General features: G+C 41.0%; 1 protein-coding gene across 4 annotated transcripts in view; it reads right to left on the reverse strand.

The window, feature by feature from the left end:
- The window catches only part of LOC124114609 (spectrin alpha chain, non-erythrocytic 1-like), a 456322-nt gene that overhangs the window by 41109 nt on the left and 400173 nt on the right, over positions 1–15040 (reverse strand). For 3 of the 4 annotated variants that reach the window (XM_048385836.1, XM_048385833.1, XM_048385835.1), the window contains exons 14-15: positions 4164–4328; positions 3128–3261 (exon numbers count right to left, since the gene is read on the reverse strand). In XM_048385836.1, the coding sequence (XP_048241793.1) occupies positions 3128–3261; positions 4164–4328 (299 nt within the window). The remainder of the gene's footprint in view (positions 1–3127; positions 3262–4163; positions 4329–15040) is intronic. The other variant, XM_048385837.1, reaches the window with a different exon arrangement.

Raw genomic sequence — 15040 nt, forward strand, 5'->3', positions numbered from 1 at the left:
AAAACTTGGGGTTTCTACTTCCTGGTGTTTTTAGTACCAAAAAAGAACTCCGTAGAGATGAGAATGATCATAGACCTCAAAACACTCAACAAGAAGTACTTGGTCCCGCCTCCAAGATTTCACATGGAATCAGTCAGGAAACTATGTTCATCACTTAGAACAGGAGATTGGGTCATCAGCCTCGACCTTCAGGGTGCATATCTCCATGTGCCCATCCACCGCATGTCCTGGAGGGGGAGGATTGCACCCACGGAGTGGACTCTTTACCAAGACATTTTCACCTGGATAACCTCCGTTTGGGACACCCAGCATCAGGACCTCTTTGTAACCTGTCTCAACAATCAACTTCCGGTTTACGTCAGCCCAGTCCCAGATCCGAAAGATCTCCAGATGGATGCACTATTCATGGATTGGACAGGTCTTTTCACCTACGCTACCCTCCATGGTCTCTCCTAGACAAGGTCATGCAGAAGTTGGAAGTGACAAATTGCACAGTCATCCTCATCGCTCCAACTTGGCCAAGCCGGACATGGTATCCATGACAACTATCGCTCCTGATGGATGAGCCACTCCCTCTTCCACTTCGCAAAGATCTCCTGTGTCAGCCCAGGTCGAGCCTATTTTACTCCAATCTTCCAGGCCTCCATCTCACCACCTGGAAAGTATCTCACAGAGAATGCAAGCCTCTGGGTTCTCTCAAGCTGCCTCTACTGCTGTCGCAAGATCATGGTGATCGTCATCCACCCAACTTTATGACAACAGATGGGACAAATTCGTCCAGTGGAGACACAGATGTGGTCTAACCAATGTCACAGTGGTTGCCAATTTCCTTCTACACCTACGACAGGATAACAACTTCCATCATGGAACCATTGAAGGATATAGATGAGCCCTCCATTTTTTTCTCCAGGTCGATGGATTAATGATTAAAACACATCTGGTAGTTGACAGACTCATGTGAGCATTCAGCCTAGAGGATATTCGCATTCCCCGGATCTTCTTATTAGTCGCCCTGTCTGCTTTACTAGCTGCTCCATATGAATCTCTTGGAAATGCTACTCTTCTCCGAAAATTCCGTAAAGCAGCATTTTTACTAGCCATGGCTACCGCATGGCTATCCCTCTGGTATATTCTGGCTATGATGTAATAGAGGTTAAGGATACGCAGAAATTATCAAACAATAGTTATCATTGTTATTAATTCTAAGAATACTACCTCTATCACATCAGGAAATACTCCAACCCACCTCCCCAATTCATCCGCCTCCAGTGTTGAGAGGTTTTGGAAAGAAGTGACGTTTTTCCCACCTTTTTGCACAGAAGAGCTGAAAGCTACATGTGCTATTAGGGGAACAACTAGTTGTGTGTAGTTGACAGTGAAGAGGACTTCTGAAGATTTAGTAAAAGTGTGTCTGCAGCCAAAATACAGGATTTATGGCTATGATGTAATAGAGGTAGTATTCTTAGAATTATTAACAATGATAACTATTGTTTGATAACTGACTCGAGACTAGTTTAGGGACACTCTCATTAAAATCAGATTTTAGTTCTTGCTACCGCTAAACAAAGATCTGAGGACATCCCATTACGGGTCACGTCAGACCGACCTTTCGTGGAATTTGACCGACCAATGTGATGTCTAACAAGAAGTCAAAAATAGCCAATCAGAAGGCAGCTTAATCGAACTTTACGGCACGAGTTTCAAACTGGCGACAATGCTTCGAAACATATTTTGACATATACTCGATTGAAAAATTAAAAACTGAACAAAAGATCATTCTGGAATGGCTAACAGATGGTCTGGATTGTATGAATACAGTCATAAAGTCCATAACTGTCGTTTGGAATTCCCTGTGTTTTTTTTTTCGAGGTTGCACGATCAAAAATCACATTCCAACTGTCACATTCATGATCTGATAAGCGATGCTCTGATTGGTCAGATGAAAGGTTGTTCTGACATTGCCCTGTAATGGTATGTCCTCATAACTTTGTTTAGCAGTAGTGAGAACTAAGATCTCATTTCATTGAGATTGGTTTAGGGAGTAAACATGTGACACAGATGTACAGACTGTAACTGACTAGACACAGGTGTAGGGGGGATAGATGTGACACACATGTACAGACTGTAACTGACTAGACACAGGTGTAGGGGGGATAGATGTGACAAACATGTACAGACTGTAACTAACCGGAGACTGGTGTAGGGGGTATAGATGTGACAAAACTGATCGGAGACAGGTGTAGGGGTTTAGATGTGACACACATGTACAGACTGTAACTGACTTGAGACTGGTGTATGGGGTATAGATGTGACACACATGTACAGACTGTAACTGACTGGAGACTGGTGTAGGAGGTATAGATGTGACACACATGTATAGACTGGAACTGACAGGAGACTGGTGTAGGAGGTATGGATGTGACACACATGTATAGACTGGAACTGACAGGAGACTGGTGTAGGGGGTATAGATGTGACACACATGTTTAGACTGTAACTAACTGGAGACTGGTGTAGGGGGTATAGATGTGACACACATGTATAGACTGGAACTGACCGGAGACAGGTGTAGGGGGTATAGATGTGACAAAACTGACAGGAGACTGGTGTAGGGGGTATAGATGTGACACACATGTACAGACTGTAACTAACTGGAGACTGGTGTAGGAGGTATAGATGTGACACACATGTATAGACTGGAACTGACCGGAGACAGGTGTAGGGGGTATAGATGTGACAAAACTGACCGGAGACTAGTGTAGGGGGTATAGATGTGACACACATGTACAGACTGTAACTAACTGGAGACTGGAGTAGGGGGTATAGATGTGACATAACTGACTGGAGACAGGTGTAGGGGTTTAGATGTGACAAAACATGTATAGACTGTAACTAACCGGAGACTGGTGTAGGGGGTATAGATGTGACAAAACTGATCGGAGACAGGTGTAGGGGTTTAGATGTGACAGACATGTACAGACTGTAACTGACTTGAGACTGGTGTATGGGGTATAGATGTGACACACATGTTCAGACTGTAACTGACCAGAGACTGGTGTAGGGGGTATAGATGTGACATAACTGACCGGAGACAGGTGTAGGTTGTATAGATGTGAACACAACTGACCGGAGACTGGAGTGGGGAAGGAGTATGACTTCGATGTTTTCGTTCCTCAATCTCCAGAGAGCTGGAGCGATGACTGAACCCAAGCTTCTTTCTGTATGAGGCGCTTGTCATTGTGTCAACTGGACTGTTGGGAGCTGTTTTGACAAAACAAATGTATTGCAATATATGTGGGTATCTGTTTTGCAATAAATATGGACCTACAGCGTGTTGACAGTGATTGACACTGACTGTACATTCAGATCCTATTCTCTACATACTGAAGTAAATATTACTCAGCATGGTCAGTCGCCAACATTTTGTAGTTATGGATACAGAGGAGATAACAACATGAGAGAAAAATCACTTCCACATTTCTGATGTTTTGTCAATCAATTTCTAAGGGAAACATCATTTGTGAATAAATTTTTGTGTAGAGTTTAGGTTTAACTATACAAATGGTAACAAAACTTATTACATTATTTTCATCCAAAATGCTGGAACACAGAAAAAATATTACAATTTGTTTCGTCTGAAAAGCGTACCGGTATTTATGTGTTTAAATGATCTCTGTATCTTACGTATAGACATCGATATTGAAGCACAGATTTTACATGTTAGAATTTTATTTTCAAATCACGCATGAACTGACTCTATAACAACACCTCATTCCTGCCCAGTTGGTTTGTGCAGGTAGCATTTTCAATGTTATTTTCCTTTTCTACTTAAACTCAGTTTTCACATTCTCTTGGTTTTAATTTGACTTTGGTACATAGAGATCTTAGAGAGATCATGTATACTTAGTTTCATCAAGTTCCATTAAAAGATATTCATAGTTTCCTTGATGTCCATTGTCATCCCCAGGGAAATGTAGGAAGTACATCTCGTACAGAAACTCCAACATCTGCAAGTTTTGAGAAATCCATTTGCAGAGCTCAAATTTGAGCAAACACATTAAGCTAAATTATTTGACCTCCCAAACCAGTTACATTGACTTTAGCACCTGCCACACCAAGTGTTAGTTCTGTTACTGATGTACCTAAAACAAAAAGTTAGTTACATGTGACTGTTGTACCTCCAAAACAAGTGTTAGTAAAGGAACTGCTCTTCTTCTTTGTCGTCTCATCTATGCCCAGTAACTGTTTTGGTGGGTCTGGCGTGTCGAGTGAAAAACTCTTCATCCGAGCATTCAGTTTCTTCCTTCTTGTTTTGGGACTGTGACTAGCTGTAACATTTTAACAAACATTGACATGTAGAACATTTACTTTACATCTGAATGAAGTATATATATGTCATAATCAAGCATCAGAAAAAAACAGCCCTACCTAATTTTACACAAACCATATTGGACTCATATATCAATTAGAGAAGTTGGACAGCTCATTCATTGTCATAAAACCATCTGAAATTTATGTGAATGGGTCAAGTAGTTTCATGCAAGCATTTGAAGACAATTGGTATGAACCTTCTGTAAATTATAGGAATGATAGGCATGTATTGGATATTCTTGAATAAATAAACTCAACTAGTTTAGAAAGAAATCCTTTGATAAGGCACATTCAACAAACATAATGGTTGAGCACTTCCAAATCGCCATGTGAATCTATCGTAGAATATCCATTGGGTGAGCGCAATCACCATCGCCATGTAAATCTATCTCAGAACATCTATTTGGTGAGCGCACTCGACATCGCCATGTGAATCAATCATAGAATATCCATTGGGTGAGCACACTCGACATCGGCATGTGAATCTATCGTAGAATATCCATAGGGTGAGCGCACTCAACATCGCCATGTGAATCTATCGTAGAATATCCATTGGGTGAGCGCACTCCACATAGCCATGTGAATCTATCGTAGAATATCCATTGGGTGAGCACACTCGACATCGCCATGTGAATCTATCGTAGAATATCCACTGGGTGGGCACACTCAATATCGCCATATAATTAAATTTTCGTTGTGTTCATTGAAATTCCTGTATTCTGATTAACTGAATTGGTGACATGTTATTGCATTCACTTCCCAATGAATGTAAAAAATTAAGCCACGCCCACCGAGGCGCACTACTTTTATTACTTCGGAATGTCGGGGAATCCAAATATTACAGTCGAGGGAAGTCCCTTTCTGCTCACGTGTATTGTCATGCACAGGACATTAAGCGACTTTCATGCATATCCATTGTTCAAACTACCCCTTGAAACCAAAGGCCGAGAATTAATGAAACAGCAAACGTGCAGGCTCGCTCGCCTGTTTTTGTCCTGCTAGCCTCGGTTCAACTTTCATGTCTTCGGGTTTCATTTCTAACTAGCATTTTTCCAACTGTGTTTTACCGTAATCAGGGAAGTAATGTTTGAATCTGGCGGTAACTGACCATGTAATTTGAAACAGCCGCCTTCTACCAGACATATTTCTTCCGGTGCGTTACCCGTCTGACTGTTGCAGTTCTTTTCGCCTCTTGCCTTAATTGACAGGTTCAATGAACATTGTTTTGATCCTGCTCTCTGTAGAGAGGCTACTGACAGTGTAGGCGTGTCAAGTTATGTGCATAAATTAAACGATCACCTGACTCATGTCACGTCACAGTATGTATTCCTACACCTGGAATGTTTATCAATCTCATCATTTTTGTCTGTTTTGATATATACAACTGTTTTTGGTTAAACTATTGTAGATAAAACATGTTTTTCGTTGTCAAATTTAATTATAAACATTAACTGTGTAATTTTTTCAGTTCATTGAGGTATGAATCGAAAAACTGATGTGCAAACATTTGTAAGAATCCGCTATGCGGGTTCATACAGTTTGCACATCGGTTTTTCGATTCATACCTCAATGAACCGAAAAAAACCACACCGTCAATCCTTAAGTGAATTTATCGTAGAATATCCACTGGGTGAGCACACACAACACACAATGTGGACGCAAGTGGTCCTGTGCACAGCTCAATGGTCAAAAATCAGTAGAAACTAAGAAACGTTGGTCGCAGAGAGTCCATGGATGGGTGTGTTTGGCAGCTTGGCTCCTGAGAGTTTCTAGGGCTTTGGTCCTGCCCCACACTGAAGCACTTGCAACACATGTGGTGTCTCCTTGGGAAAGTGACTTTGTTCGAAATATGCCTCTGTTCACCAAGCAGTGAATAGGTACCCGGTAAGATGAGATGAGATTGCTTAACAATCTCGCACCTCATAGGAAGCTTGGGTTATATACTCCCTAGATGATGATCAAGTGCACACTGATTCATTGATCGATGTAATAATAGTATAGAGCTTTGAGCATGCCCTGTGGTATGTACATGGCACAATATAAATAGGCCCATTCTTCTTCTTCTTATTATTATTATTAACATGGGAATCTATTGTAGGACATCTATTGAGTGAGCACACTCAACGTACATCATGGGAATCTATTGTAGGACATCCATTTACTGAGCACACTCAACATACAACATGGGAATGTATTGTAGGACATCCATTAGGTGAGCACACTAAACATCATCATAGGCATCTATTGTAGGACATCCCTTTGGTGAAGACATTCAACATACAACATGGGAATCTATTGTAGGACATCCACTGGGTGACTGCACACAACATCACCATAGGAATCTATTGTAGAACATCCATTAGGTGAGCAAACACAACATCATCATATGAATCTATTGTAGGACATCCATTGGGTGAGCACACATAACATACAGCATAGGAATATATTGTAGGACATCCATTGAGTGAGCACACTCAACATACAGCATGGGAATATATTGTAGGACATCCATTGGGTGAGCACACTCAACATACAGCATGGGAATATATTGTAGGACATCCATTGGGTGAGCACACTCAACATACAGCATGGGAATATATTGTAGGACATCCATTGGGTGAGCACACTCAACATACAGCATGGGAATATATTGTAGGACATCCATTGGGTGAGCACACATAACATACAGCATAGGAATATATTGTAGGACATCCATTGAGTGAGCACACTCAACATACAACATGGGAATATATTGTAGGACATCCATTGGGTGAGCACACTCAACATACAGCATGGGAATATATTGTAGGACATCCATTGGGTGAGCACACATAACATACAGCATAGGAATATATTGTAGGACATCCATTGAGTGAGCACACTCAACATACAACATGGGAATCTATTGTAGGACATCCATTGGGTGAGCACACATAACATACAGCATAGGAATATATTGTAGGACATCCATTGAGTGAGCACACTCAACATACAACATGGGAATCTATTGTAGGACATCCATTGAGTGAGCACACTCAACATACAGCATGGGAGGCTATTGTAGGACATCCATTGGGTGAGCACACTCAACATACAGCATGGGAATCTATTGTAGGACATCCATTGAGTGAGCACATTCAAGATACAACATGGGAATCTATTGTAGGACATCCATTGGGTGAGCACACTCAACATACAACATGGGAATCTATTGTAGGACATCCATTGAGTGAGCACACTCAACATACAGCATGGGAATATATTGTAAGGACATCCATTGGGTGAGCACACTCAACATACAGCATGGGAATATATTGTAGGACATCAATTGAGTGAGCACACTCAACATACAGCATGGGAATATATTGTAGGACATCCATTGGGTGAGCACACTCAACATACAGCATAGGAATATATTGTAGGACATCCATTGAGTGAGTACAACATGGGAATCTATTGTAGGACATCCATTGGGTGAGCACACTCAACATACAACATAGGAATATATTGTAGGACATCCATTGAGTGAGCACACTCAACATACAACATGGGAATCTATTGTAGGACATCCATTGAGTGAGCACACTCAACATACAACATGGGAATATATTGTAGGACATCAATTGAGTGAGCACACTCAACATACAGCATGGGAGGCTATTGTAGGACATCCATTGGGTGATGACACTCAACATCATCATGTTCATCTATTGTAGGACATGCATTGATCGACCAGACTCAACATAAAACATGGGAATCTATTGTAGGACATCAATTGAGTGAGCACACACAGCATACAACATGGGAATCTATTGTAGGACATCCATTAGGTGAGCACACTCAACATACAGCATGGGAATATATTGTAGGACATCTTTTGAGTGAGGACTCTCAACATCACCATGGAAATCTTTTTTGAGGGATTCGTCGAGGAGTAACTGGTGCTATGATGATCGTTTAATCTGTGTCCTTGATCTTTCAAAGAAATTCCTCTGTCTAGAAGAGACCAAGAGAACCCCATCCAAACCATGGACAGTTTATGCACTTAAAGAACTTTGGGCTCTGGCAGTGGGCTGACATACATTGGTAGCACTGATAAGGTGTGTCTCTCACTGATGCTAGCCATCAAAATACCTCTGGGTGGAGAGACCACTCTGTAGCCACTACCCTCCCACTATCAAGATAAGCTGTCTGGCCCAATGTTGAGTTCCTGGTATGTAGTCTGCCGTCCATCCTGCAGTTGATTGAATCAGCCAATCCACTGATCAAATCAGGAGTGCGTAGTAGATTGTTTGCATCTCGAGACAGTTAATGATCAGATCTCCTTCATAAGGTTGCCACGGTCCTTGTATCCTTCGATTGGCCATATGAGCACCCCAGCCGAGTGGGAAGCCTCTGTAAACAGGTTGTGTTCGAGTGGGAAGCCTCTGTAAACAGGTTGTGTTCGAGTGGGGAGCCTCTGTAAACAGGTTGTTTTCGAGTGGGAAGCCTCTGTAAACAGGTTTTGTTCGAGTGGTAAGCCTCTGTAAACAGGTTGTGTTCGAGTGGGAAGCCTCTGTAAACAGGTTGTTTTTGAGTGGGAAGCCTCTGTAAACAGGTTGTGTTTGAGTGGGAAGCCTCTGTAAACAGGTTGTGTTTGAGTGGGAAGCCTTTGTAAACAGGTTGTGTTCGAGTGCTGGAAATACAAGTGGAATGCCTACCAGGACATTCTCCCAGCATGCCCACTAACTGAGATAATTCAGTAAGGTTGGCCTTCATCAAAGCCAGGTTTGGGGCGAAGGTGAGGTCTCCCCCAGTAAGTCATGTCTTTTAAGGACCTCTCATTTAGTATTGTGGGGTCTCCATTGGCAGCTTGAAACCATTTGTTCAATGGATACTGAATTCCATGAGGCCAGACTTGTTGCTAATGCTTGACTTTCCTGAGCTTTGCAACTTCCCCATTTCGGTGTGGATAGCTGGGCTTGATATAGTGGTTTTAAGCCATCCTGCCACAGTAGCTGTAGTAATGTAGTTTTCTGATGAAGGCTTGCAAGAGATAAAGACCTATTTCTCTTCTTTCTGTGGTTTTGCATAGCTGTGATGATCCACTGTTTTGCTCAAAGATGGAATAGTGTATTGTCTATGTCCTAATGGTCCAAACGCTGACTTCTTGGCAATTAACTCCGGTAGTGAAGGATATCGTGCTCCAGTCTTATGTATGTGTAACTTGAAAGATATCAATTGAGTGAAGCTAGGACACTCTGGCTGCTGTAGCTAGCGCTAAGACAAAAGCTGTCTTTTTTTAAGCTGTTAAAAGTGTAGCATCTGTCATTGGCTTGTATGGTGCTTCCGATAGTTTCCAGGCGTAAAGGTGGAGATTGACGTGACTGCCATAAAATACATCTGAGTTTGGTTGGCAGAGAAGATCGTGACATTCTGGAAGCTTGAGAGGTTCCTATATGAGTAGTGGTAGCAGTCTTGGGAACCATGCCCTGTTAGACCATGCTGGAGCTATCAGAATTATGACGCAATCTGTGTCCTCGATCTTCCTTACATAGGTGAGAAGGAATAGGCAAATATCCCCTTCCAACTCATGGATAGGGCATTGACCTGGATAGCTAATGGATCTGGAAGTATAATAGGCCATTTAAATTGCACATATTTCCACACCACTCTGGTGCATGCTCAAAGCGTTATTATTACCTCAGTCACTGGATCACTGTATACAGAATATTACATCAGGAAATAGTCCCTCCCATTTCCCCAGCATATCTTACATCTAGTTGATGAAGGTTATAGGATAGGGTTACTTCAGAACTAATTAGATAATTGGCATTGAAAAGAATGTCTGTTGAAATGTCTAAAGATTTTATCGTGTGATTAGTGCCAAAGCAGGAATTTATGGCTATGATGTAATAGAGGTAGTATTCGTAGAATTATAGACAATTTTAACTATTGTATGATTTTATGACCTAGGTAGTATTCTTAGAATTATAGACAATGATAACTATTGTTTGATTTTACAACCTATATCAGTAATAGTACATATAATCAGTTACATTTGCCTACCAACATTGAATGAAAAAGAAGACGTTATGTCTACCCTGATCGTACTGTTGTCAAATCAGCTGTTTCAGTCAGAGGAGGTTTATGTGATTTGATACCTCTGGTTGATCAATCAGAATCGGTGTATTTCCCAAATTCATGGAAGACTCATTAATTAATATAATGACATTACCATACCTAGTTGCAAATGTAACAAATGGGTAAATATTCAGTTTAGGAATACCGGTATATGGTCATCTGAAGAAAAATGATCACATACCTTCAAGTGACCTAAAAAATTACAACACAAAAACACCCCTCTCCAACACTGACCTATATTGAAAAGCTGATACAACTATCTATTTCTACAAAAGGTCTAGAAATTATCCTTAGACATTACCCAAGTAGACCAAGAAGCTTCTGAAGAGTGGATGTGCTACATATGTTGTAAGTTTTTTCCTGATATCAGATCCTGGATTTAATACCCTCACAAGTGTCTTGTCCGCTGTGGTTTATGTTAGTCCCCAGGAGTGCCATCTCAATCCCCCCCACCCATTAATTATTTTCCAATCCCATTGCATGCTTTCTTTGTAAATGTATTCAATTTTTTGTCCCTCTTTTATTTTGTATCACTTGTTGCCATTGCCTACTACTCAATCTGTGTGTACCTTCAAATTAGTACCATGTACCACACAGCCCAGTTGTTTACTAAGGTTTCTACCTATTTGACACATTGATATATTTATCAATAAGTCAGTTAGTCAAGATTGAGCAAACAATAATAATGATCTTATGTGTTGTATCAAATAAACTGATGTCAAATAGAAATAATACAAAGAAAAAGTGATTCTTGTTTAATTATGATTTCGACAAAACAAATGAAATCATGGTAAAAATTATTCTCCAAACACAAACAAATGCATACCGAAAACTGGTAAGAGTGATAATTTTCAATAAACAAATTGTGCTTTACATGAAAATGACTACTTCACCCGTAGAAAGAAATGCACATACAAAACTCCTTTTAAAACCTACTGAAACCAAACGTCAGGAACACAGTAACCGAAAGCACACCAAAAAAATGCCGTTATTGACAGCAGCAAAGAGAGAGATGACCACTTGGCGCAGCTGGGAAGCACGCATGACTAACATTGCCAGAATGCTTGTGCCTGAATTACCACAACGAGGTAGACAGGGCATGCTATTGACAGGTCTGAGAGCAGAAGACCACGTGTGACCACGCCCATTGAATACCAGCACTTGTGAGTTCTTCATCTTCATGCTTCCTCCCTGCAACAACAATGGCATCTACAGCACTTGGACATAATATCAGTAGACAGACAGAGTACAGATGATTCCGGACAACCTGAATGCACAGAGGCACCGAGATAGCGTCCCCTTATGCTGCCTTTTCTGCAATAACAGCCAGCAGTGGTATTCTCATCCATCAAGACAATGTGTAAGACCCCATACTGCAAGAATAACTCAAACTTCCTGAACAACATCAATACTTCTGTTGCTGCTGCCGTTGTGTTCTGTTGAAATAAACCCCATTGAAAATTGATGGGATCAACCTGACGGACAAAACAGAAGGTGACCAATGCCACCTGTCAACAGTCAGGGCATGCAACAAGCTCTTCTGGATGAATGACACAGGATTCCTACTAACACTATGCCATGTATTACTTCATCGGTGCAGTGAGGCGTGGTGGCCTGCATTGATACACAAGGTTACCACACTCATTATTGATCCAGGGTAAGGAGACTTTTTAGCTGCCTTGACAATTGTTTTCATAATGACATTGTAACTTTTTTCATTTTGTATCCCACATGACTTTGTGTCACTCTTCCTCAAAAGTTTCTGCTGTGATGGAATGTCATTTGGTGCACGTCATTTATAAATCAACACTCCCTTGAATACATATCTATTGCATATGCAACATAAGTTTGTTTTTGTTCAGTTGTTTCTCAAAGTCTTGATATCGTTTCTTTTGGACATCAGTGTATGTCACAGACACCTGTTGTTTGAGTACTATTTCAAGTACAAATGTGTGTAAACATTATGACATAGATCGGTTGTTGATTGATTTACTTCAATTTGTTATGTTAATTCATTTACTGACGAATTTAATCACGCAGCAAATAATATATTGTGAATCGACTGTGGTTGAAGCAAATATTATATTAGAGAGCCTCTATAAGGACAAGGAACAGAAATGGCACATATATCATTGGCACTTTTTCAGTGTTTAAAACGGGAGCTTAGATATGAGTTATACATTACCTGAGTTAAGTAAGTTTAGTATAGACAGCTTACTAATCGCAGAGCTGTCAACACAAATTAGATAACAGCAGCTGGGTTAATTACAATGGCCAGCAGCACAGAATCATGGGTTACATCCTGATTGGTTTAATTCCGACCATGAAGTCGAACTGCTCAGTCGAAAAAAGCCCGAGTTGGTCAAATATGTTGTTAAAGAGGAAAAGGCGATTATTGTTTTCATTCAGTTTGAGAATCAGTTTCCATCAGTAAATCAATCGATCTAAGGTTACTTTCATTAGAATCACCCACGGTGGTACAAGGGTACATTTGACATATCATTGATGTATAACATAAAAGACATGACAAGATGATATGATAGTAAACATGTAGAGGTGAGGTGAAATGGGGTTTAACGTCACATTCAAGATTTTTGCACTTAGTAGTGACATGCATGCACTAATGATATATGATGATATACCATGCCGTAGTTTTAACATGAATACCCCACTAAGACACAGTATACTGACTCCGAGCCGCCCAGTCTTTGTTTTAATTAGCCTCTTAATACTGAGTGCTAGGCAGGGAAACAACAAGTACCATATTTTAATGTCTTTTGGTATTGACGTGGCCGGGGATAAGACCCTGGACCTTCTGCTCTCCTGGCAGATGGTAGACCATGGAAATGGTCTCAAACATGTAGAACTATCTTATGTTTACAGTATTAAATATCAATTGCATAAATTTAGATAAAAAATCCAGCACCTCTAGTTTCTGTGACGAAAAAGTAGTTTATATTTACATAAAGTTAGCCATAAATAAAAATCTGTATCTAAATAGATCAATCTTTCATTCTCATGGGGCTTACATTCAAACAGAGAAGGAGACTCGAGCTTGACCGTTGAGTACTATTCCATGATTGCAAGAACAGATTTTTTCTATTTTTGATGTAAGCCATGAAGTCCTGGGGGTTATGGAACACATCAGTTGGCTGACTAACACCTCCCAGGTGCTTAGCCATGGCAGTATTTTGTAGATATATTTATATAATCATCACAAATAAAGTTTTGCGGACCCAATGTTTGACTTGTGTGATTGAACAAGAAATCTATAAAGGCAGGGATACCTGTCCTGACAGTATAACGATGTACATATGATGTTATATTAACATTTAGCATAGAAGAAAAAAAATCAAGCCACAAGGCTCTGCAGTAATGTTTGTTGGTTTGTTTGTTGTTTAACGCCACACTCAGAAATATTCCAGCTATATGACGGCCGTCCGTAAATAATCCATCTACACAATTGGGATACGATGACATGAATCAACCAAGTCAGCGAGCCTGACCACCTGATCCCGTCAGGTGACTCTTCTGACAAGCATGGATTTCTAAAGACCAATTCTAAACCTCAATCTTCACACGAGGGCTCTGTAGTAACCAGATTTACGAAGTGAAAAGAATAATTTCTTTGAATACCCTACCACTATAACATCGGAACCATAATTCCTGCAATTCAGTTAACGTCACACTTATAAAAATCCCTAGATTTTCAACAGATGTCCACTTCAGTCAGCCATCCCAACAAGTTTTTAGGTGAACCGTGCCTCTAGAAAACCTTTTCACACAACAGAAATCATCACTTCTTTCCTGTGTCTGATAGTTACAACAGACAATTTTTTTCAGGTTACACTTGCTGTATCTCCAGACATTCGACTTGCCGATCTGTCTGACCATGCCCCTTTCCCCCGCTCAGATCGCTGTAGTAACAAGGGGGCAGGGAGGTCTGAAACATGACATTTGTCTGTTGAGGAGCAGCATGATCCACCTTTTTCTGTGAGTAATGGTAGCCCACAGCCACATGAGGACTGCATGATTTCTGGGGGAATAAATGAAGAAGGGACTAACCGTTACTCCACTCACGACACGGGACAATTGGGACTGTTTCATGCAACCAGGAATGAGTACCCCCCCCACATGAGCGTCAGTCCCATCTGGACAATTGTCAAGAACAACAGGCGACTAGCATGGAGTGCATAGATCATATATCTGAGGCCAGTGGCCGGAACACTCAAACTCAGAGCTCTTAGAGAAACTCTACCATCTGATCCCCAATCTTAGGTCACCTGTTGTGCCGGCCCCGCTGCCCCTACAACACGACTGGCCGGTATTCTCCCCACATTGACAAAGTTTGCAACGTGTTTCGACCACAAGCTCCCCGTATACGTCAGCCCTGTACCAGCCCCACAGGCTCCACACGTTGTCACGCTGTCAGTGAGTAGTGAGGGGATATTCGCTTATGCATTTCCCCCATGGTCTCTTTCCTGAGGGAAGTGGAGGACTTGGATTGTGTCGTCATCCTCATAGCTCATTAGCCAAACAGGTCTTG

This window comes from Haliotis rufescens, unplaced genomic scaffold, assembly GCF_023055435.1.
Source record: "Haliotis rufescens isolate VD_foot unplaced genomic scaffold, xgHalRufe1.0.p SCAF_6, whole genome shotgun sequence".
Classification (NCBI taxonomy): Eukaryota; Metazoa; Mollusca; class Gastropoda; order Lepetellida; family Haliotidae; genus Haliotis; species Haliotis rufescens.